The sequence below is a fragment of the Phocoena sinus genome, chromosome 5 (genome assembly GCF_008692025.1).
Source record: "Phocoena sinus isolate mPhoSin1 chromosome 5, mPhoSin1.pri, whole genome shotgun sequence".
In the NCBI taxonomy this organism is placed as follows: Eukaryota; Metazoa; Chordata; class Mammalia; order Artiodactyla; family Phocoenidae; genus Phocoena; species Phocoena sinus.
This window is the reverse complement of record NC_045767.1, coordinates 96357587-96380293: the sequence shown is the minus strand read 5'-3', so window position 1 is coordinate 96380293 and position 22707 is coordinate 96357587. Positions and strand designations below refer to the sequence as shown.

At 35.2% G+C, this 22707-nt stretch overlaps 1 protein-coding gene across 2 annotated transcripts in view; it reads left to right on the top strand.

Annotated features, from left to right (window-relative positions):
* Positions 1-17721, top strand: part of ANTXR2 (ANTXR cell adhesion molecule 2) — a 157126-nt gene extending 139405 nt beyond the window's left edge. For both annotated transcript variants that reach the window (XM_032632297.1, XM_032632299.1), the window contains one exon: positions 15784-17721. In XM_032632297.1, the coding sequence (XP_032488188.1) occupies positions 15784-15822 (39 nt within the window). In that variant the 3' untranslated portion in view covers positions 15823-17721. The remainder of the gene's footprint in view (positions 1-15783) is intronic.
* The last annotated feature ends 4986 nt before the right edge of the window (positions 17722-22707 follow it).

Below are 22707 nucleotides of genomic sequence, written 5' to 3'. Positions count from 1 at the left end.
CTACTTATTTGAATGTATCTATATGCTTATCTGTGTATAAATGTTTAAACTTTGAAAGTTTATTCTTTCCATTTGAGGGAGATTATTTCTCTAGAGATGGTTTAATATTACCTCTATTATTTTTAAGAGTCAGTCTTGTTAGTTGAGATGTTATTTAGGCTAGGAATGTCTGTATTGGTCAAGGGGCAAAATTCATGTTTAGTTTCTTTCCAGTGTGAAAAGCAAGGGATTCCCATTAAGTGCCATCGTATACTCATTGATAAGTGAAGTGACATCTGGGTCACAGTGGCATCTAGCTTTGCAATATAAATCCCTGTGGCTATGTATGAAAGGCACGTTCAGACTTGCATGTGCACATAAAAGCAGAGATAGTCTTCATGCTGTTATTGGCCTAATTTTAGTATAAACGATTTAAGGTGCTACTTGAAGTTTTGTTCTCCTTGGTATAAATTTAGCAGTAAATGTAATCATTTGCCTGCTGCTCTAGCAGTTTAGAATGTAGAAGTGTAATGTGAAGAATTTTAATCCACATTACTTATGTGTTATAGAAAAGCATATATCATCTGATATCATACATCTAAATATTAGTTTGTAATAAATACTCAAAATGAAATCCTGACTTTGGGGATTTGTATGTCATTATTAAATATAAAAATGAGTTCAGCAATTGTTTAAAATTGGTTTTATCAAATGTAATAAAAATACCTAAAGCATAAATTTGTTGTGCAAAAATTGAACACATACGTATGTCTTCCATTAGGACTGAATGCCTGGAATGAGCTCACTAAATACTTGCTGTGCTGAAAGAAAACAGCATCACAGTAACTAATTTTCCAGATAAAACATTAGGTAGATTTTTTATAAAATTTTTTCATTTATAATCTAGAAAGTTATCTATAATTACCCTTCAAAATGAAGCTTTAAAAACTATACATTTCTGTAAGGTATTTTTAATTGGTATTATCCATCAAGTATTAAGTTTAAAACTTAAAGTGAAGTTTTTAATATTTGTTTTTCTTTGAAAGAGGCTGTTAAATGATTGGACTTAGTCTCCAATTAGCTGGGAATTTAGCTCTCTGACAAATGACCCAAAGAGCTGTGAATACTTTTAAGTAGAGATAGCTAATGAAATCATGTGCAGGCTGAATTCATCAAGATGTTTTTAGGTATTAATTATTTTTTTAACTGGGACAACAAACACTGTTTTAGAGTCCCAAAAGCGAGGATTTAATTCTTCGAAACTAAACTTAGCTATAGAGAAATCATTGCATTCCTAGGATCGTATACATTAGCAAAATGTCTCAATAAATGTTTTTCAGTGATAGTGATGTATAAGCATTCAGGGTTTCTCTTTAAATGTGCCTAAAGCAGTTTGATAAGACAAATAAATATCTCAATGCCTAATTTCCTAGGAAAAAGACAAATGAATTGCATGTAAAAGTTTTGCTCTCTGATGTTAACAACTGAGGTTAAAATTTTAAGTCTAGAAATACTCAAGTGAAAATATTTTCGTGCATCATTCTTCCACACTGAGTCAATTAATTTATTCTATATATGTCCCACCTGATTGAACAGTAGTGATATAATAAACCTTTCATTTGGATTTGTCTCACATTCATCTAAATACATAATTAAAATATGGATTAATTAATAACTAAATAATTAATATGGATTAATTAAGTCAGCCATTATTTGACATAATGTTTGGAGTTTTGGTTTTTATTCTGATTGTCTGTTGAGTGTGTGGGGGAGAGAGAGATTGACAGAAAGTTTGTGGGTGTGTGTGTGTGTGTGTGTGTGTTGGCCTTAAGAACTTCGAAGAGTAAATCACTTAACATCTTATCTCAGTCTTCTAGTGAAAGAGATGAGAAGGGATCCAAATGTTTACTTTTAGTAACTTGGCTTTTTAAAAAGAATTTATAACAGCTACTGCTACAAGGCTTGGCATCATAGGCTCTCTGCTTCCTGTCTGACTTTATCTTCCACTTTCTTCATTGCTCAGTCTGCTCCTGCCACACTATCTGGATTACTTGTCTACAGATATGCCAAAGACGCTTTCACCCCAGGGCCTTTGCACTTGTTGATTTCTCTACCAGAATTATTCTTCCCCAGATAGTCATAGTTTCATTGACCTCCTTATAATCTCTGCTCTATGCCACCTGAACATCTTTATAAAATTACAGCACCTCCAGCACTGGTCTGCCACACACATGATCATATATACTGACATCATATATACTGACTCTACCCCCTTGCTATGATTCAGAATCACCTTTTTCTTTTGGAATGGATTATTCATAAGTGGTGCTGTGCACTGGGTAACACATCACACCAATTGTTCTACTATTTGTGATGCCAAGTTTGATCAGAGAAACCATACTGTAAAAGCCTGATTCATCATATTGATTATTATAAATTTTTGACATGGTGCACATTAGTCTTTGATAAATTTCTTTAGTTTTGGCATAATATGTCCCAGACTCATCTTTTACATTTTCTGTTTCAAAAGTAGAATAAACCATTCAACTCTAAGGAGCATTAGATATTTTTAGTAGATAATGGTATTTAGAGAACACATTTGGATACTAGGGGTGCTAATTGTTATTGGGTTTTCATTGCTTCTAAGCATTTTCAGCAGGTAGAACTAGGAAATTCAATAGTTTTTTTTTTTTTTTTTTTTTTTTTTTGCGGTATGCGGGCCTCTCACTGTTGTGGCCTCTCCCGTTGCGGAGCGCAGGCTCAGCGGCCATGGCTCTTGGGCCCAGCCGCTCCGCGGCATGTGGGATCTTCCCAGACCGGGGCACGAACCCGTGTCCCCTGCAGCGGCAGGCAGACTCTCAACCACTGCGCCACCAGGGTAGCCCGGAAATTCAATAGTTTTGAAAAAATCATGAGTTTATGGTATACTTTTTTTTTTTTTTTTTTTTTTTTTGCGGTACGCGGGCCTCTCACTGTTGTGGCCTCTCCCGTTGCGGAGCACAGGCTCCGGATGTGCAGGCTCAGCGGCCATGGCTTAGGGGCCTTGCCGCTCCACGGCATGTGAGATCCTCCCGGACAGGGGCAAGAACTCATGTCCTCTGCATCGGCAGGCAGACTCTCAACCACTGCGCCACCAGGGAAGCCCTATGGTATACTTTTAATTCTGATTTAACATTAAAGGATCTTAATGCTGAATGTTTTTGAATTTATACTTGTACCCCTTTTCTCTTACATGAAAAATCTTGTCCTTACCAATATTAAAATACTTATTTGCTCTATCCTATAATATATATAGGTACAAATTAATAATAAAACAGTCTTAGTAAAATTAAGACTAATGAATGAAATAAAACATTTTTTGCTGGTCTATTTATCCTTAAATTATATTCTGTAGTTGGTATACAAACACAATACTGTGTTAAGTCACTTGAAGTAGTTCTTTTGTCAATGTGGTTATGTATCCAGTTCATTTGTTTCAATTTATTTCCAGTTCTTTTGTCTACTGTATTTTATTTCTATCTGTCCTGCCCATTTTTTGTTCTTCTGTTTCTCCTTTTCTGCTCTCTTTTGGATTAATATAGTATTTTTTTGTAATCTATTCCATCCCCTCTATTATCTTTTTAAGCTATACCTCTGTGCTGTTTTTCAGTGGTTGCTCTAGAGATAACAATATGCTTCTTTAACTTTTCACAGTCTACAATAGCATACTAGTTTAAAATAATATATAAATATTACCATGGCCTAACTTCCATTTACCCCTCTATTTCTATGTGCTCTTATTATCATATGTTGTAGTCTACATAAGATATAAATTCAATAATATATTTTTCCAAATTTTGATATTATTGTTTTTGTAATCAATAATGTCATAAGGAAATTTTCTTTCATATATTTATATTTCATGTTTATGCACATATTTACTTCTTTTTTTTTTTTTTTTTTTTTTTTTTTGTGGTACGCGGGCCTCCCGCTGTTGTGGCCTCTCCCGTTGCGGAGCAGCAGGCTCAGCGGCCATGGCTCACGGGCGCAGCCGCTCCGCGGCATGTGAGATCTTCCCGAACCAGGACATGAACCCTTGTCCCCTGCATCGGCAGGCGGACTCTCAACCACTGCACCACCAGGGAAGCCCCACATATTTACTTCTGTTTCTCTGTATTTCTTCCTGCACATCTAGGCTTCCATCTATTGTCTTTTCCTTCAGTTTCAAGAACTTCATTTAGCACTTGTGGTTGTTGAAGCCTGTTGTAGATAAATTATGTCAGGTTTTGCTTGTCTTAAAATGTCTTTATTTTGCTTACCTTCTTGAGTGGTATTTTCTCTGGATATGGAAGTTTAGGTTGACTTTTTTCCTCCCCATTTAGCATTTGAGAGAGTTTCACTGTCTTGTGTTTTCCACTGTTTCTGATAAAGAGGTGGCTGTCATGCTTACTGTTGTTTTCTCTGTACAGAATATCTTCAGCTGGGGGGATGATGAGGGACAGAGAGGTATACTCTTAGGATTTTCTTTGGCTTTCATAAATTTTATTATATGTTCCCTGATAAGGTTTTCTGTGTATTTATTCTGCTTAAGGTCATTACGTTTCTTTGATCTGTCGGTTTATGCCTTTCATCAATTCTAGGAAATTCTTAGCCATTATTTTTTTCAAAATTTTCTTCCCTATTCTTTCTTCTCTCTTCTGGGACACCAATTACTCATGTGGCATACCATTAGATATTGTCCCATTGGTCTCAGATTCTCTTTAGTTATTTGTTGTTTTTCAATTTGAACAATTTCTATTCTCCTACCTTCAAGTTCAGTGAGTTTTTCTTCTGCTATGTTCAGTATATTTTTATATGAATCAAAAACATTCTTTATATCTGGTATTGCATTTTTGTCTCTAGTTTTTCCATTTTGTTCTTATTCAAAGTTTCCATATCTCTGTGGAGTTCACTATATTTTTATGCATGCTGTCCACCTTTCTCATTAGAACTTTTAACATTTTTATCATAGTTATTTTAAAGTCCTTGTTTATTAATTGTAGATTTGCCTATTTTAACTGTATTTTCCATTGATTATGGATCATATTCTCCTGCTTCTTTGTGTGTACCATAATTTGTGATTTTATGCTGGACACTGTCATAAAAAATAGAGACTAATCTAGATAATTTTTACCTCTAGAAAGATGTATACCCTTCCTCTGTCATGTTGCTAATCTGTGGTTGACCTGGGTCTTGGTTTGTTGCCATCTTAGTTATTTTTAGTTCACTATTGGTTTCCAAAATTTTGAGAGTAAGATCAGGGATTTTCCTTTAGCAGAGCTCTCTTTATTTTCTTTTTCCTGTCTCTGTCTCTGTCTCTCTCTCCTTTACAACACACCTATGAGCTTCTTGGTTGCAGGGGAGTTCTCTTTGCTATTCAGCTATGAGGACCATACCTTCCCTATGCCCACCAACCACCACTTTCTGTACTTTGAGAGACCTGTTTCCATATTGATTTCCTGCCTATAGTCTTTGACTGACCCTGTTCCTTGCACTCTCAGAAGTACCCATGAGTCTTGGAGAGCTCTTTCTCAGTTCTCTTCCTCCCAGGTTTCAACAGGCTACTGACATGTGGTTCAAGAAGGCCCTGTGTCCCTCAGGGCTATTTTTCTCATTCCTCTCGCCATTCCCCAAATCTTCAATAAGCTGCTTCCTTTCCCTTAGGGAAGGCCCCATGTGTCTTTGAAAAGGTAATTATTTCACTGCCCTCCTGCTTTTCTCCCTAGCCTTCAGTTGACTACTTCTATGTAGGGGTCTCTCTTAGCTTTCCTGCTATGTCTCCAGCTTTTGGGAGGGTTCTGCCTTGCACTTAGTGAAGGCAATTTTAGCCTTCATATCTTACTATTATGAAGTATGAGTTAGATGTTTCATTAAATGCCAACTATATGCCTGAATCTCAAAAAAATAAAGGTACATGGCTATTTGCAAAATAAATATTAACAGTATGTATATAGTCACTAACATTTTGCAGATGCCATAAGAGAATGAAGAGGAAAACAAATTTGAAGGTGAATTTATCAGGCAAACTCAGTACTTCCCTTCATGACATTAACTGAATATCCATATGGTGTGTTGTCTCCACTGTAAGGTGGAACATTTATAGGTTGAGCTCCCGTTAGAAAAAAGTATATGGAACTTATATTTCAGCTCAAAATATTTCATTTTTTTTTTAAAAGCAGAGGATAACACAGATTCTTTTATATATTATATATGTATATATATCTTTCTCTTTGTGTGTGTATATGTCTGTATATATGTATATGTTTGTATGTATATTGCTGATAGTTGCACATAGTCCTATTATACTGTTAGTATTAAATACGTAAGGACTACTAACTTTTCCTTTTACTTAAAAAAATGAGGTAAACCTTTCAAGAATTTCTGACATTCAGAGAGAGAGAGAGAGAATAGTAGGTGCCTTCTCTTCACTCTGTACCTCCAGTTGCTGCAGGAAATCTTCACTCAAAGAGCCTATTGTGTTAAGTCAACATTCTTTCCTGATATTTGTGATTTCCTGGACCTCTTGAATTGTCTTGTGTTTGTTTCCTTGTGTGTCTGTGCTTTGTATACAATTTTAAATTTGAATAACTGTTCACTGTTGCACAAAGCATGAAGGTTTAGTAAACTCTTTTTTAAAGTGGAGATATAAATAAATCAGCTATCTGTGTTTGAAAAGTCTAAACCAAAGTGTAGTTGTATGCTTCAGCTTGTCAATGGATATTTATGAGGTGAGTATAATACTATTACAGTTATAGCAGTGAAATATATCCTGTGCAGATAGCTAGTAAAGGAGCTTGCAAATGTTAATGCCTGCAGAATTTTAATGCTCAAGAGATGGGAAATGTGGCACTTGCTCTAGCTAATGCTACTCTGGTCACAGTGAAAATGAATTGGCAAAATCAGTTTTCAAATATTGCAACAGAGTTGGGGTCTATATACTTAACCAACAGCAAATATATTGGTTCCTACTGTTGTCTAGTTTTTATCTCTTGGTTTAGTTAACTGAAGGACAGTAACAGCATTGGACATTTTTATTTTGGGCACCAACTTTCCACTCCTACTTATTATGAGACCTAAGAGAAGGTATTGTCAACAATGAAACGTCAATTAACTTCTTACTCTAATAGATACTTGGTGTTGCCTGAAAATCACTTAAGTGGAGTTAAAACTGACAGGTTCTAATTGTGAGTTTAGCATTTGTTATGACCAGAGTTCTGTTTGTGATGTATCCTTGGTATATTCTGTTCCTTCTTATACTGATGGAAGGTGAGTAATGGAGTAAAGCCTCTGCACAGAACACTGCTCTAAGAGATGGATTGGGATATAAATACATTTATAGTTTATAAAGAATCATATTGTGCTTATTTTTCCTAGCAGTCAAAGCAAATGAGGTTAAGCTCTCAGTCTTTAGACCTAGGGGTTTTATTCTTGCAGAATAACTTTTGGGATTTTATGGAATAGTATAGTTTCAGCATGCTTTCATGTATAAGCTTCAAATTCATATTAATTATCTGTGTTAACTTAGTTAAGATTAAATTCAAATTAATTATCATTTGACATCAGCTATCTGAACAGTACCTCAGTGAGTCCTACCAGAATAAGAAAAGACAACAAAGAAGGGAATTAGACATATGATCTTTTGTATAAGGTAGAGGTTGAGGTAATACATTTGTTGGAGGGTTTTAAAGGTTTAGATGAGTGTGGAGTCTTTGTGATTAAGAAAGTTGAGAATTAAGAAATATATATTAGTTTCCATTTACTTATACCTAATCTACCTGTAGAGAAATATTGAGAAAAAAATACAATAAAACTTAAGGATAAAAATAGAGAAATAATCATGGGCCAAAGTTAAGATAGCTATACCAGAAAATGTACACTAAGAGTAGCAATGCTTTTAGAACATGACGTAAATCTGAGTTTTTTGAAAGTCAAGGCACAAAGAGAAAGGCTGAGTTACATAATTGGCATAATATAATAAAAGGGAAGCACATGAGCTTACCAGAAGTGACATGCTTTTTCCTAGCTAGCTCTGAACTCTCAGAATTGATCCCTTAATATCAACATCCTCAATAGCAATTTTCCAAAATACAAAATTCTCTGTATGTAACCAAAATTCATGTGAGTTCTAGATATGACCAAAAGTTGAAGGGATAATGCTGTAATGTTGTCATAGATTTATTTAGGAAGGTATTTCTAAAGGAAAGTAAAGAAACCAAGTCCAGGTATATTGACAGTTTACTGGTGATCTGGCTTCACATAAGTATGAATAGTTTGAATAATAGGTATCAAACCACATTTTTAGGGTCAACAAAAACAAAATATTATACTGAACTTTTATAGGGTAGATGAGAGTGCATCTTCTTGGTTTGGATTAGGGGAGGCTTGCATGTGCCTGCTTGCTCCATTCTTGTGCACCATTCCAGCCATAGTGGTCCCCGATGCACCTTGTAGAACCCCCGGGACTTCATGGACTATAATATGAAAAACAAAAAAACCACTGACCTAGAGAAATTGATGGCTAGCATTTCACTTAGACCCTCACTTTCAAAGATAGTTTTGCCAACTGATCTGGAGAGAAAGGATTCAAAAATTTTTATTGATATGTGCCTGAGGTATAAATATTCTATGTTGTTGATTGAGTGCAGATATATGTGTGTGTGTGTATATATATATATATATATATATATATATATATATACACCCTAGATACTGTGCATGTCATTAGAAAGTTTGATGTTGTATGACAATTAAAGATTTACCTTATATTTTTATTTAAATATAGTCAACTCCAGTATGCACAGGGCTTGAGGTAGGCCATGTGTACACATGTACACACACATGCGTGCATGCATGCACACACACATACACTTTTTAAAATAAGATTGCTGGTTGCATCCTGGACAAATGCTTGAACAGGCATTTTATGAAAACTCTTAGAATTGTGTACCATAAAAATGAAAATGCTGACTGTGGATTATAAAATTTATTAATCAGTGGCTTCTGCCATACTCACGCACTCTTGAGTAGAACTGCATACACATGGGTTCATCAGGATATTAACTGTAAAAGACAACCTAGAGACAAGTAAATGAGTTTACCTATGGCAACAATGAATGCTGAAGAACTTTGATATAGTTGGTAGATGGTGGTGATTCCTGAGAGTAGTCAATTGGTTCCTGTAATGACTTTTAAAAACATAAATATAGATGTTTAGAAAAGGCTGCATTTTTGCTGATTAAATTAGGTCTTTGGAAACTTATTTTTAAGCTATCAAATATATAAATATACAAAAAAGATATAAAGTAGAATGTAAGAAATAATATGCAATTACACTACTCATAGCATATTTGGTGTAGTCTCTTAGTCTTGTCTTTTACTCTTTTGATATACATTGCATAATTATAATTATGTATACATACAAGTTGGCATTTTTTCACTTATTTTCCTACATCTTTAAAATTTTTTTTAATTTCTATTTTAATGGCTACATAACCATTAGATTAATCATAATTTAATTATTCTCTGATTGTGAGACAGAAATAAATATAAATGTACTGATTATATTTTTCACATTATAAAAATCTCATGGTAAACATTTTGAAATCTTTGTCTAGATACTTTACTTTACAAATACTTTGCTGAATTCCCAACATGAAATTATTGAGTCAAAGAATACAAGCTTTTAAAGACTATTATTACATATGTTGCTTATATATAGTTTTTGCCAATTTATATTTTCCCTAGCAATGCATGAGAGTTCTTTTCTTGCCACAGAAGCTCACTAATTAGGTAATGTTGCTCAATATAAGGTTGCATAAGATGGTTTACATTCAATGGGAGGCAGTTTTATTCCTTTTAAACCATAATTTTTATTAGGCAAATAAAATGTCATACCCAGATTACAATACAATGATGTCAATTATTAATATATAAATAATTGTAATATTCTACAACTTATTTAAGTAAGTAAATATGCCAATAGTAATCTTGTTTATAGTTAATTTGCCTGGTTGTTTAATATGTTGAGAAGGTAAGTTATAACCTGGTCAGTCATTATCTGAATTATCACAATTTTTAAATTAATGTACTTTAAATGTACTTGGCTATAATCTAAAGTCAGTACTTAAATTCTATTTGTTCTACCTAACTTTATTTTTTTTTAATATTTAAGAAATTTTACTCCTAATCTCTATGTCATACAAAATGAATAAATTTTACAGTTATTTCATTGCATCCAAGGAATTCTATATTCCCAAGGCAAAAGAATGGAATACATACATAGTTCATTTTTAAACTAATGCAGTCCGAAGGACACTCATTTAATTCAATTTTACATTGACTATATGTTCTTATTGTTGAAATTTATGACCTAGTGACTTATGCGGCATGATACCAAATTCAAGTTCGTTGAAGTGATTGCCTAATTGAATAAATAATATGGGCATTACCTAAAGCATCACGACAACAGTATACTTTGATGTTACCCATAATTTAGATGCATGATTAGAGCATGATTTTAAGTCAAGAAAATTATTTTTAAAAAATATTTAATTAAAAATTTGAAAATATAGAGAAAATTAATGTTATTTCTCCACATTAATAATTATGCTTTATATTACATGCTTTATTATTCCCTAAACACTTATGCCACCTGAATTCAAATTTTCTGAATTATTTTGTAAAATATAAAGCAAACATAATGTTACACATTTGTTTTAACTCTTGCTAGCAGAAATCTTGTGTTCATTTGTCTTAGCATATTACAAGTTTAGTGGTTTATTTTAGAGACTATATAGTTCTGTTACCTGATACTAGTATTAACCTCTATATTGGGAATAAAGTATTAAAATTATGTCTCTATGTATATTTCTGTATATTTAGGTTGCATTGAATGGTTTATCATTAACCTACTCAATTAACTTTTTAAAAATGTTCAGAGCTTGTATTATTTGTAATTAAAGTGAAATAGTCTCAGAAAAATAAACACTATTACTACTAATATTTTCCATTCTGTACCAGCCAATGATGAGTTGTATGCTCAAGTTATTTTACATTGCTTTACTTGTTACCTTGATAACATACCTTTATTGTACAGGCATTGTAAGCATGAGGATATGGCAGACCTGTAAACCCTGTCGTATCCCATTTCCTGTGAATAAAAATTGCTCTGCTGTGTTCTGGCCTAGACTGCTTGCCATGATATCAATGGCAGCCTAACATTCTTGACCTTAAACATAATTGGCATTATATTGATGGGTTTTGTAAGATAGTACTGAGCAGTATTCAAAGGGCCACAGACTCCTAATCACAGCCACTTGCAACCAGGGTATGGTGCCTTGATTTTAGAATATTCTGGTAAGTGGATGGTAGCAGCTAGCATGAAATAATCCCCTGGGAATAAGGTACCTGATGGAATACTAAATAAAAATTTCCTTTGGCCAATAGTTTCTTTTTTTTTTTTTTTTTAAACATCTTTATTGGGGTATAATTGCTTTACAATGGTGTGTTAGTTTCTGCTTTATAACAAAGTGAATCAGCTATACATATACATATGTTCCTATATGTCTTCCCTCTTGCGTCTCCCTCCCTCCCACTCTCCCCATCCCACCCCTCCAGGCTGTCACAAAGCACCGAGCTAATATCCCTGTGCCTTGCGGCTGCTTCCCCCCGGCTATCTACCTTACTATGTTTGTTAGTGTGTATATGTCCATGACTCTCTCTCGCCCTGTCAAAACTCACCCTTCCCCCTCCTCATATCCTCAAGTCCGTTCTCCAGTAGGTCTGCGTCTTTATTCCTGTCTTACCCCTAGGTTCTTCATGACATTTTTTTTCCCTTAAATTCCATATATATGTGTTAGCATACGGTATTTGTCTTTTTCTTTCTGACTTACTTCACTCTGTATGACAGACTCTAGGTCTATCCATCTCATTACAAATAGCTCAATTTCATTTCTTTTTAAGGCTGAGTAATATTCCATTGTGTATACGTGCCACATCTTCTTTATCCATTCATCCGATGATGGGCGCTTAGGTTGTTTCCATCTCCGGGCTATTGTAAATAGAGCTGCAATGAACATTTTGGTACATGACTCTTTTTGAATTTTGGTTTTCTCAGGGTATATGCCCAGTAGTGGGATTGCTGGGTCATATGGTAATTCTATTTGTAGTTTTTTAAGGAACCTCCATACTGTTTTCCATAGTGGCTGAACCAATTCACATTCCCACCAGCAGTGCAAGAGTGTCCCCTTTTCTCCACACCCTCTCCAGCATTTATTGTTTCTAGATTTTTTGATGATGGCCATTCTGACTGGTGTGAGATGTTCTTTTTTTCTTGATTATTCTTTATCTATCTTTTCTCTTTAGAACTACTCTTTTCTATTTTCTCCATATTATCTTCTCTCCTTTTCCACTGTTGTATTTTTCTCCTTTGTAATCTCTTTTTTCCTCTCTCAAATTCATACTTTTTCTATCTTCCCATTTTTAAGGTCTGGCTCCTCCCCCAGTAGAGGTCTAGTCATCACGTATTCATTCTTTTATACATCATCCATCCATCCACTTGTTTCTAAGTGAGTATTTATAACAAGTCTGCTCTATGTTAGACACTGTGCAATGACATCATAGAGGGAAGATGGATAGTAACTATTTGCTTTTTAAATGCAAGTTTACTATGTGCCAGGTACTGTTCTAAGTGCTTTATAAATCTATATTAACAGACTTAATCTTTGTAACAGTCCTAAGAATAGGTCCAATTTTTTTAAATTGCGATTAGTCACTTATTTCTTATTTATTTATTTGTTTGTTTTGGGTTGCATTGGGTTTTCATTGCTGCACATGGGCTTTCTCTAGTTGTGGCGAGCAGGGGCTACTCTTTGTTGTGGTGCACGGGTTTCTCATTGCGGTGGCTTCTCTTGCTGTAGAGTATGGGCTCTAGGCATGCGGGCTTCAGTAGTTGTGGCACGTGGGCTCAGTAGTTGTGGCACACAGGCTCTAGAGAGCAGGCTCAGTAGTTGTGGTGCAACTACAACTTGGGCTGAGTTGCCCTGTGGCATGTGGGATCTTCCTGGACCAGGGATCCAACCTATGTCCCCTGAAGTGGCAGGCAGATTCCTAACCACTGTGCCACCTGGGAAGTCATGAATAGGTCCAGTTTTTAATCCCCATTTTATTGATGAAGAAACCATAAGTTTTTCATGGTCACACAGTTAATAAATAACAGAGCTGGGATACATATTCAGGCTTTGGAGCTCTCAGATTTAACCACTGTTACTTTTCCTTTTGATCTTGAAGCCAGCAATTATGGTGTAATGTAGTTTGGCTGTGGTAGAGATGCAATTTGGGGGAAGGAGCCCTGTGACTGGGAGAGCTGGGAAAGGCTTAACAGAGGAAGTAACTTTTGAATAGAACTCCTCTAAGTTACCAACTTCTAAATTCCTGTAAAATAAAACATTATCAGGTCTTGATAAAAATGAAAAACACTGAGTCCATGATTGGGGGTGAGGAGATATTTGGTTGTTTTTGTCAATGTGTGTGCTAAAACACGGGGGTGTATATTGCATGTACCAGGGTTTTTGGGTACTTGAATCAACAGACATGCGGCAGCTGATGATTAATACTTAATCCCAAGCTTTGGAAGAGCTGAAGTAAGGACCTCAGGGTCAAAATCAATAGGGCTTTCTTCATTTGAGTTGCTAGATCTTTAATTAAACTACACCAAATGAAATAGAAAATAATTTAGGTCTGGAATAATTTAGGTGTTGAAGTGATTTTGAGAATTCAGGTGAACTATGAATTTCACTTTTTAAACCCTCCAATTGCATAAAATAAATGAATCAGAGTCACCAGATTAATCTGGTGTGTGGAACAGAAATGGTCCGAAAAAGAGCCTTATATCTAAATCTAGTTAATTAGTGATAAAATGCAAATAAAAGTAGAAATTCATGGTAACTTCTTTTCAAAATTATGCAGAAGAGAAAAAACTTTTACTTTTTTGGTCCATAATAAATACACAAGAAAAGATGTCATTAATGCATATCTTTGTTGTCAAAATGTCACTCCTCATATATTTGTTTGATTCTGGAAAATTGCCAGGAGATAATATTTTTAATATTCATCACTGTTTTAATATTCATAGTTAAAATCTATTTCTCATTGTATGTATAGTTATACTATCACACTGTCATGGCTTAGAAGGACTGATTTGCCCAAATATTTATTAATTATGTCATTTTCCTGCCCTCTGAAAAAAATTTTTAGAAAAGGGATATATCATGAGAATGACATTTTTTAATGTTTCCTTGGCACATGATGCCAAATGTAGCTAATCTGGAGAAGAGCATCTTTTCACTTAATATTCATTCTAAAAATCTTTGAAGTTTCTAGGTAATACAGTATTCCAAATACAGTCTGAGTACATGACCTATGACCATTGCATTAGCAAGGAATTTTTCACTCATTCTAAGGTAGTCTTCTCCATGCTTTTCTCCCACTTCCTTTTGCACAGATATTATTTGTAGACATTAGGCACAAAGTAAGTAATAAATTTGACAATTATAGTAATAATGTTACCTCCAAAATTATTAGAAGACAGATAATTTGATGAATATTTGCCTTTTAGGCAAGAGTAAATGTAAACTAGTTTGCTTTTATGCTTTTCTGTTTTTTCATTAATTTCTGAAATTTCCAAATTTGTTGAACAGTCGCTTTTGAGAGGAAAATAGACCAAAATCTTGTTTTTACATTCCAGGCTTTCTTCTCCAACAATATTTGTTGTTCCTTTTGAATGTACCATGTACACTGGATGTACCAGATATTTGAAACAAATGTATTGTTCACATTTAGAGGGAAATAAAGAGAAGTTCTAAAATATAAAGTTAGAGAGCAGATATTATGAGAAATAGGAAAATCTCAATAGGGTGATGATCTGGACCCTAAATTAGAAAGCAATATGCTACCTTTTGGCTTATTAAGGAATCTAGACATGATTTATATAGTACAAGACATCAGCAATGTCACACCAAGGAGAGGGAAGAAGGGGATCTTTTATTACTAATTGGAAACTTTATTTTCAACTAATTCTTAGATTATTTATAATTACATATGAAACAATGTGTTTCCACACACTTCATTGAACTGCTAAGGAATGGGAATGGCAAACTCTCTTTGGAAATGTGGAATGCAAATAAAGTCACCATATATAGAGACCACATAATGGTGGTGTGCAGTTGTGAGAAATGATCAACAGTGGACAAGATTGCTAGTAAATCTCTTGCAAAATCCTATTATAAAATGGAATCACAAAGAGATGGCATCTCTTCCCTTTCTCCCTGACTTCTTATCCTCAATCTCTTCCGACTTCTTAAATACACTTCTCATGCATACATTTTAGAAGCACCAGTTTTATATCAGTTTTAAAAGCACCAGATTGTATAAATGGGACACTTCCATTTTAATACATTGTAGAAACATACAGGGTTGTGGCTTTGATATTTTTATTGCTCGGATAGTAATGCTATTCTTTAAATAGCAATAACAAAGTTCTGTTTTCCGTAGTGTTTTTTTCACTCTAATTTTACCATACCATCGTGTAGGTGAACTTGCTGTGGAAAAGATCTGAATGAACCATCATGCTTTGACCCAAAGAAAAAAACTTACCACTTCATGTTTCATCCTAACATTGACCTTACCTTGGGTAATCGTTTGTTATATCATAGTAGGAAAACTAGGTGTTCTCATGCTTTTTTTAAATAATTACCTCTGTATTTCAATAAGGATTTGTTTCTTTCCTAGGGCCGGTGCATAAACTTCTCTCGAGTTCCCTCTCAGTAAAAGGAAAGCAGGAAGACCAAGAGGTATGAAGATGGTACATCCTCACGATGCAGATTTCCAACCAAAAGAAAACAAAGTGCATTTCAGAAGTTTTTGGAAGAGCAGTTCCAAATCCAAGGAATCCAAGTTTTATTCCTCTCAGTCAGGAAATGTTTTCTCTGCCTTCTGCTTTGCTTGCATCAAACATTTTCAAACTCTTGTTCTGCCATCTACATGGGAATTGATGAAACTCAATGGTAACACATGATTCAGGACATTAAAAATAAAAAGGAACTTTAATGTACATGCTGTGGTTTATACAAGAAAGTTTTTTTGAATGTGTAAAAGAGGAAGAAGCAAAAGCATGAAGATGATATCAAAATAGGGAGCACAAAACAATTGGCCCTGGTGAATCTTTAATGGAGAAAGGAGCATTTTTACGTGGAAACATGGCACATGTGTGTTTACATGGCAAGATTCTTAGCCAAAGGCAGAGTATGAAATCTCCCACCAGGCTAAGCAAATAAAAGAGTCTATTGCCTTATAGCTGTGTCAGATCACAAAATCCTTCCAAGTCCACTACCACGATGTGCCTTCTGGGAAGCTTCTGACTGGAAAATCTTGTCATTCTAACACTGAAAAGTGCACACGTATGACAAAATGTAGACAGGATGCCTCAAGGTATCAGTAGCAAGCAAGATTTTGCCCTTTAGTTTTTGAAGGCACCTTTCTTTCATTATGCACTTGGGAAAAGAAGAAAATTAATAGAGCATTATTCCACAGGAAGACGGCCTCTAACTAGAGATCTTCAGTGAAGCTTAATGGACTCATGATTTGAGAACTTGTCCCTGGGATTGGTAGATTTACCCCTCTTTCTATGTTTAGGGCTTCGTAGTACATAAAGCAGTAATATCTGTAAACATACCTAGGAGTTTGTTTTGCTCTTAATTGAAAGGAAGCAGTAACCACAAAGCTTCCGCTCAGGGTATTTTCTTCCTCCAAGTCTCCAAGGGCTCTTCAGCGTCACAAGCCAGCAACTCTCTTTGCATGAAAATTTCAAAATTTAATTAATATAATTAAAGGCAACAGCAAGCAGCAGCCTGTGAAGATTTTGCTCATCCTTTTTATGCCTTTTGACATTGAATGACCTATTACTGTATGCGCATTACTTGGATTTTGAGGGGCACTCTACCTTGGTTGTGATTCAGTAGAGAGAAAAAAAAGGCCTCCTCTCAAGTTATAAATTAAATTTTCAGGAGGGTCTACCACCACAAAACATCGAAAATGTATGTATTATAATTTTTTTAGAAAAACCACCGTGTCACGTCAACGATGCCAAATTATGTTAGCGTGAGTGGAAACACTGTGGGGGAGGAAGAAGGCAGCAGCTGATGAAAAAAGCTCAAATGATCTAGTCACTTTCGATACTGTACTTCAGATGCGAAATGGATATTCGACTGGAAACCTGACAAAGCGCGCCTGCTTTGATGTGAACTGGTATAGACAATGACCAGTGGCTGGGTCAGTGGGATGTCTCTCTGCGAGCACAAAGGCTTATCAAATGACACTAAAAATAAGTTCAACAACCATCACATTGGAAGGGAGAAGGCGAACATTTCATGTTTGGCGGGCACGTGAGTGCACAAGATGGAAACAGTGATTCGGAGCATCCCAGTATAATTACCCCCATTGCGTGCTTAATGGAAATTTCAAAGGATGGGAGTGATTCTGATGGTTGGTGTCCAGATTTGTTGCACTGCTCCAATAAGCCTTGCTCACACACACAAATTTTTATACATAGATATATGTATACATATATATCCTCTAGCTTGAATCTTTTGCTCAAGTTTATTTATGTCACTGGCTGGCTGGATCCAAAGTCATGTGTCTACATATTCATAAATAAAATTTTACCCGTGCCTCGGCTACCATTTTTCTTTAAGCCCACATGAACTCAAGCCTTGTTTGGTTGAATATTTAATTGTCTTGATTAGTTTCAGGGACAGAATTGTATCCAGTTCCAAAATGTCCATCATGTTCACAAATGGTAGTGTTGGTACTAATTATCCATGTTTGCAAGTGTGGCTTGGATATATACCCATTGAGTTCTTGTAGACCATTGTTCTACATTTGCATCTGGGGCAGGGCCTACTACGATTTTCTTAAATTGGCACTTCATTTCTAACCAGTGCACACCCCAAATTTAAGAGCCTCAAGGGTACTACAGAAGCTAAGGCTGCTTCTTTGGTAGTTCCTTTGAATTTGTCTAGTATCATGGCAATTGTATGATACTTTTATTTTGTACATAAGCAGTGTAAGTAGACCTTTGCCCTTAAATGGCAAAATAGCTTTCAGTAGATTGTAATGAAAATGGATTTCCAGTTCTAACACCACTATGAAGAACTCTCAGTGAAGAGGGACAGGCAATGGTCTGTGTAGAGACTAAAAAAGTATCATTCATAAAGTTCAAAGACAGATGGAATTTTATTGCACTTAAATATATGAACAAGATCTAGGTTATGATTTTCTCTGATTATGCTAACTAGCAAATTGAGAAGAATTTGCTTTAAAGAGTACTGTATTCTCACCAAAGGACTAAATTGAACACCCCTACACCTTTCAACCAGGAAAATGAAAGGTTAAAATAAAGCCATTTCTGTAAGTTTAGTAACATTTTATATTTTATGTAGAGAAACAGTTCCTGTTTAATTTTTTGGACATAATGTCAGTCAAGATCTACTTTCTGTGAGTAAATTAGTTAAGTCTTTATCCATAATCCATTTGTGTTGCATAAGGTTGCAGAAACAATTAAGTGGGAAATGACTCCTAACTTATGTGTCTACTCTGCCTGGAAAGAAAGTTTTGAAGGCATCTATATATATTTCATAACAATGTCTGTTCTTTATGGATTTGATCCATAAATATTTATCTATCTGAAAACTTTGATACTTGGAATGTTTTCCTTAAAGCATTTGGTGCTCCAAGAAAAAACATTTGGTGCTAAGAGTTGCAGCACTGATGCCTTTCCCCAAGTTAATTCTATTTTAAATTTTTATATTTCCTTCCCAATGAGATGCAGAGTAAAATTTGAGACCCTCCATTAAGTAGGGAGCAGCATCTGTCATCCATGGATAATTACTCTTTTGGCAAAAATATATAAGGTTTAAACCTCCTACATTTTAAATTGTTAGAAAAAAAATGATTTGCTTATATTTTTCCTGAATTTTATTCTAACCACTTTAAATCATAAATTATTCAGTATTTGTTTTTCTAATAAATCCTTACTGGATACAAGATCTGGGTGTCTCTGTGAACTTAACTTTATTATATAAATATCACTGACCATTGTTTACTGCTCAGAGGCAATTTATTAAGTTATTTTTAAAATTAAAACAGCCTATATTATGGCCAAGAAGGTGTCTAAAATATTTTTTTTGATTGATCTGCTTACATATATTGTTTTTCAATCTTAAGAGGGCAAAATATAAACGGGTAACATTTATGAATATTGTAAACATTGTAACTTCCTCTTCTATCACAAAGCCTTGTGGTTACTAGATTTTGTACAGTATCACACTTTAGGAAGTTCATTAGTATTTTATTGCTACTGGAAAATTTCGGTGGGTATATGTGCACAGGAGAGAAATATATACATTATTTTAATATGAAAGGAAATACATATTCTAGAAGCAGAAAATAACTCTGGTACATCTGTTGTATGTTTAAGGGAAGAAACAGGCAGGTGAGGCTGAAGAATGTTGTCTATCTGCAGGTGATGAAGTGGGTGCAGCCATGTACTCTAGTCTCAGAGTTAAATTAATATTTCACTTAGTGAATTTCTATGGCTTATTTCTGAGAACACTTCAATTTGGGTATATTTCTACACTTATTTGTATCTAATTCAGTCAATTTGATAAAAGAAAGAAAAACTTGTTTTCTTTCTCATAATGTAGCAATCCCTGTGCTGGATCTTTTATGCACTTTAATTTTGGTCTCTTCTGCCAAAAGAAAATGCTGATAAGTACACCATGCAAATTTATATTAAAATGTGCTTGTTCAGATTGCTTTGCAGGAACTATATTAAGGTAAAGTGTGTGTGTGTGAGAGAGAGTGTGAGAAAGAGAAAGAGAGAGACATGGAGAGATTGAGAGAGACATGGAGATTGACTCAGAGTAACGTGCTACCAATTCTCTTGGCTGAAGAATCAGATGATGGAGGGACTAGACCTAGACCTAGCCACAGCTAGCTTGATTATTAAAAGAAACACCAGGAAATTAAAAGTAGCTTGTACTCTATTTGCTTAGGTACTTGAGTAACTGGAAAAATAAACTGCCTTTCCACTCCTACTCTTTGTAGTGAACTACAGAGCATGACAGCCTTTGTCTAAGAATGTAACTCGACCAGGAAGGGTCTTGCAAGTCATACATTCAAAGCTTCAGCTGAGTTCCTCCAGGGAAGTGAATCTCAGATCTGAGTTTTCCCATAGAGGCTGGACAAAACTGAATATCTCTGCATAAAACAAATCTTGGAGGGATTCTCCACTCACCCCACCCACCCGAAATTGAAGGGAAATAAAATGGAGAAAAAAGACCAGAGAGAGGAGGGCTGAGCAACATTATAGGAGGTAAGAGCATCAATTTAGAAAATGACAGAGGAAGTTCTGTGTCTTTAAGAATGGAGATGCTGCTATTCCATTTTAAATGGCATTGCATTCCTACAATGTACACCCTTTCATCTCACAATTTCAGTTGTCTGCTAACTCACATTTTCTATTACTTAAGGAAGTTGGCTGAATTCAAAAAGAGCAAGATGATCCCTCAAATTAATATAAAAACTAAGCCTCTGAAAATTTGCAGAGATATTGAAGATTGGTCGTTCCAAAACTGATGAATGGATTCGAGGGAATAGTATATAGATCTTAAAGAGCAAGCTTTCCTCATCTGTTCACTGTTTTTTTCACAGAATAAAAAAATATTTTGAAAGAAAGGAGAGTGATTTTAACATCAATAAAACTAACATCTACTTCAAATATTGTTCAAGTAGTAACCTTGAACAAGACATCAATAAAACTGATAAACTCTAAAATGTTAGAAATAAAAGGGATCAGATTCTCTAGCTAGATTTCCCCTCAAATACAACATCATGTACCAATAGGTCTTGAGATTTTAGGAAAAATCATGAAATTCTATACATTAACTAGGAATTGTGTTCATGTCGCTCATATTTTTTGTTAATTTATGTATCTATGTCCATACATGCACAGACACACAATCCTTTCTAGGGAAAAATGCTAAAAGTGACTCACAATACGAACTTTTATGTGCTTCACAATCCTAAAGATATCCTTGATTATTCATGTGACACAATATGACATCTGAAAATGATTTCTCAGCATGTTTATAACCAGGCAAATTACCTGAAAATATTAATAACTTGCACTTATATATCATTTTATAATTTTCCAAAGTACTTCAGCACGTGTTATTCATTGTTTTTATTTAATAAACATACTGGCTGCATGCTATATATTCAGCTCTAATTTGGCCAAAACCTAGGCAAATCTAAGTGTGAAATTGAGGTGTAAGGGAATGGATGGAAGACAGAAGAGATGGCCTTCTCAGGATGCTCAGTAAAAAAAAAGTCTTACAGCATGAATCCTGAGTGGCCCATTGGAAAATAAACCCTGATCACATAAAATGAGATTTAATGCTAAATGAGGCCTGTTTCATATGGGCAACCCTAGATAAACTCTGTACCACCGAGAGTATCTCATTTTGCTGCCACACTATTTCCCATGTATGTTTAACGGCCTTCTTGAGGGAACAGAATACTTTTAAATCATTCTATTTGTTGCAAAACACTACTTTAGTCTAATCACAGATAAGTTAAGCCACATAAAAATGTAATATCCTCTAAGTGTAAACAAAACAAAACAAAATAACAAAAATGATGAGGTTAAGATTGAGATGTTTCCTAGGGAAAAAAAAGGAGGTTTCTGTAGGAAATTGTTTTCAGGGCCAGCTGAAGGACATTATGATAGAGATCATTGCTTTAACATAATTTCAGAGGCAGTTAATGCTGAACAAGAAAGGAAAGTAAACCCAAGATAGTGAAAGGATAATTAATTCAGTCTTAGTTTTAATTTCCAAGGATAAAGTGACCCTTAACAGTGGACAACTGAACGACTAGGTTTATATTTTGCTTTTCTACTTTGTGATGATGAAACTGTTCCAGGTGTTTATTCTATTTTGACATCTGTGTTTCCTCCCCATTTTACCCACTGACCTACACAAAGCAGGTGAAGAAGAACGGTGCTGTTTAGGGTAAAGGCGGGCCCCGCAAACCTTCAACTACACCCAGCACGCAGATTTTCTGAAAGCCCCTGGAGAACGGCAGAAATGACATGTCTGGGGTGGAGTCCTGGTGGTGGAGGAAGTTAGTCGTGCTCAGTAGTCAGAAATGTAAAGACTCCCCCCTCCCAAACCCTTGCCAGTTGAGTGCAAACCATGCCTAAGCTTAGAGAGTTCGTTCTGTTGCCAAGAGAAAGGAGCCAAGAACCGACCAAGAAAGTCAGAACTCCTGCAGCAGTTGTACCAGGGATGAAAAGCAATGGTAAGAACAAAGCCAGAGAAAGGAAATTGCACATTCATTAGCTTAATTAATGAAGATTGGCAGGTGCCTACCTTGTGCCATTCTCTGTACTGGGCAATAGGATACTGCAGCAGGAAGGACAAGTTGGTCTCAGCAATCTTACTGGCAAGTGGAGCCAGAGCCTGAACAAGAAGATGCGAGACCAGGAGTCGCGTAAAGGAGAAACACAAAGTGCTATAAGAGCTTGTAATGGGAAGGGACTAACCTAGGCTGAATCATTAGGGAAAGCAGTGAAGTTTTTGCTGAGACTGGGAG